The sequence below is a fragment of the Elephantulus edwardii genome, unplaced genomic scaffold (assembly GCF_000299155.1).
Source record: "Elephantulus edwardii isolate Elephantulus edwardi_28Jun2011 unplaced genomic scaffold, EleEdw1.0 scaffold00129, whole genome shotgun sequence".
Classification (NCBI taxonomy): domain Eukaryota; kingdom Metazoa; phylum Chordata; class Mammalia; order Macroscelidea; family Macroscelididae; genus Elephantulus; species Elephantulus edwardii.
This window is the reverse complement of record NW_006399879.1, coordinates 8,074,571-8,076,848: the sequence shown is the minus strand read 5'-3', so window position 1 is coordinate 8,076,848 and position 2,278 is coordinate 8,074,571. Positions and strand designations below refer to the sequence as shown.

Here is a 2,278-nt window from a genome sequence, read left to right as displayed (position 1 = left end):
GCGCAGTATCTGCTCACGTGCGTTACAGCCTCTGAAAACCTGCTGGAGGGTCAGCTAGGGGTTGGCTCCACCTTGACGCTACACAGCAGCTACCGTGGGCACCAGATGGTGATTAACCATACAATTCAACCTGTCCAAAGCTGGTCTAATCGTTTAATGCACAGAATTTCTTTCTGTTTTTGCTCTCATGCATTTGCTGAACTTTTCACGGTCGCCTCCCGTGGTGTTGGGTCACTCACACGGAAGAACGGCTCTGAGAAGAGCAAGCTCTGGCCTCATTTTCAAGTTGTCAGGCACACCGGTGCTTCTCTGTATGCACTTTGTCTCCACCCCAAATTCTCCCAGCTCCGTGCTCCTCACTGACCCGTAAGTGGGCGACAGACAGCCGGCATGTCTCTGAAGGACGGCCAGGCGGATGCTAGGTGGGGAGGAAGGCCTTAGCCTCGCGGATCTTCTGCTGCACGCCCCTGCAGGACAGAGTCAGGCCGGCATGGTGGTGCTTCAGACTCTCCAGCCGCTGCCGGAGCTGCTCTGTCTTGTCCACCTTTTTCTCCAGGTCCCGGAGGAGGGCCTCCTTGCCCAGCAGTCCACACGCCTTGCTCAGCCTGACGTTGTCCAGCCGCAAGCTGTCTCGGGCCTGTTTGGTCTTGGTCAGGATGTCCCTCTTGTGGGCTACTTGGGCCTCTGTCTCCAGGAGGCGGGCCTTTTTGTGTGCATTTTCCATCTCCACAAAGTGCAGCTTCTCCTTGACGTGGGTGATCACCTGCACGTTGCTGGTCACCTTGCTGTGGAGCTTCTGCAGCTCCTCGTTGCGCTCCTCCACCTTCTCGTTGAAGGTCTGGTTCTCGATCTTGAGCTGCTCGAAGTCTATGAGGAGCAAACCCTCGGTCATGTCCTCCTGGGCCCGCATCCGGGTCTCGACGTGCGCCAGGCTTTGCCTCAGCTGCACGTTCTCCAGCCTTACTGCGCTCATCTCTTGCTCCTTCCTGTCCTCCAGGGCCTGCAGCTGCTCGACCTCCCGCAGGGCCACCTGGCGCCCTCCGCGCAGCCGACAGCTGCCCATGACCTGCAGCATCACCTGCTTCTTGAGGGCCTGGAAGGCGCGCCACTCCGTCTCCACCCGGGAGACCTTCTCCTGGCACTGCCGCTTGAGCTGGGCCAGCTCCTGGTGGTACCAGGCCAGGTCGTCCGCCTGCTGCTTCTTCAGCTCCTCCAGCGTGGCCAGGCAGTGCAGGTAGGCCTGCTCCTTCTCGGGGGCCTCGGCCTCGGCCTTCTCGAGCGCCTCGGCCACGTCCAGGCCCTTCTTCCTGCGCAGTGACTCCAGGATCTTGTGCTGCAGGTGCGCATTGTAGCGCTGGAAGCGGCTGCGCTCCACCAGCAGCGCGCGGTACTGCTCCAGGAGCTCGGAGCGCAGCTGGTGCTCCTCCAGCTTCTGCACCGCCCGGGGCCACGCGGCGTCCAGGGCCACGTGCAGCTCCTCGTAGCTGGACCCCCTCCGGCTCACCTCGCCGTCCTCCCCGCGCCCCTGGGAGGCGTCCGGCTCCCGGGGGGGCAGCAAGGCCGGCGCGGCCCCGGTGTCCTCCGCGCCCTCCTCGGGCCCCTCGGAGCCCGCCTGCGAGCCGGCCTGGGAGCCCATGGCGGTGCCCGGCCGAGGGGACTGCTCCGTGTCCTCGCTGGGCGCGGCCTGGGGCTCCGCAGGTTCGGGGGGCTCCGCCTCGACCTCAGGCCCGCTGTCCGCCGGCACCTCCCCGGGCTCGGGCTCGGCCGCGGCGGGGCTCATGGTCTCGGGCTCCGCTGCTTTGGGCGCGGCAGCCTCGGGGGTCGCAGAGGGCCGGGTGGACTCGGCGGGCGCGGTGGGCTCGTACTCATCCGGCCTGTGCTGGCCTAAGCTGGGCTCGACCGACCCCGACCTCGCACTCCGCAGGCCCCGGACATCTCCCGGCTGCTCTGCGTCCCGGTCCATTTTCCACCTGCGGGCAGCCGCTCGGTTTCCAGGGGCAACCACGGGCACGCTAGGTGCCTGCGATTGGTCAAGAGTCGCCCTGGCCCCGCCCCACTGTCCCGTGTAGAATCTGACCAATGGGAGGCAGCCAGGATATTCGGAGGGTAGCGATTGGTGGCGCTCTCTGCACACGCGCAGCTCGGCTCTGGGCGTGGCGTCGAACGCAGGGGGCCCCCCCTGGAGTGGCGCAGTGCGCAGGCGCGGCCTCTGGGCGTGGCGCGAGCGCGGGCAGCCTGGGGAGTGGCGCAGCGCGCAGGCGCGGGGGGTGCGTGCGCC

The 2,278-nt window shown here is 66.3% G+C and overlaps 1 protein-coding gene across 1 annotated transcript in view; it reads right to left on the bottom strand.

Moving 5' to 3' along the window:
- Positions 1–418: 418 nt before the first annotated feature.
- CCDC96 (coiled-coil domain containing 96) overlaps positions 419–2,278 on the bottom strand; it is a 5,118-nt gene continuing 3,258 nt past the window's right edge. Inside the window, exon 5 of the mRNA XM_006893671.1 lies at positions 419–2,235. Within this exon, the coding sequence (XP_006893733.1) occupies positions 419–2,235 (1,817 nt within the window). The remainder of the gene's footprint in view (positions 2,236–2,278) is intronic.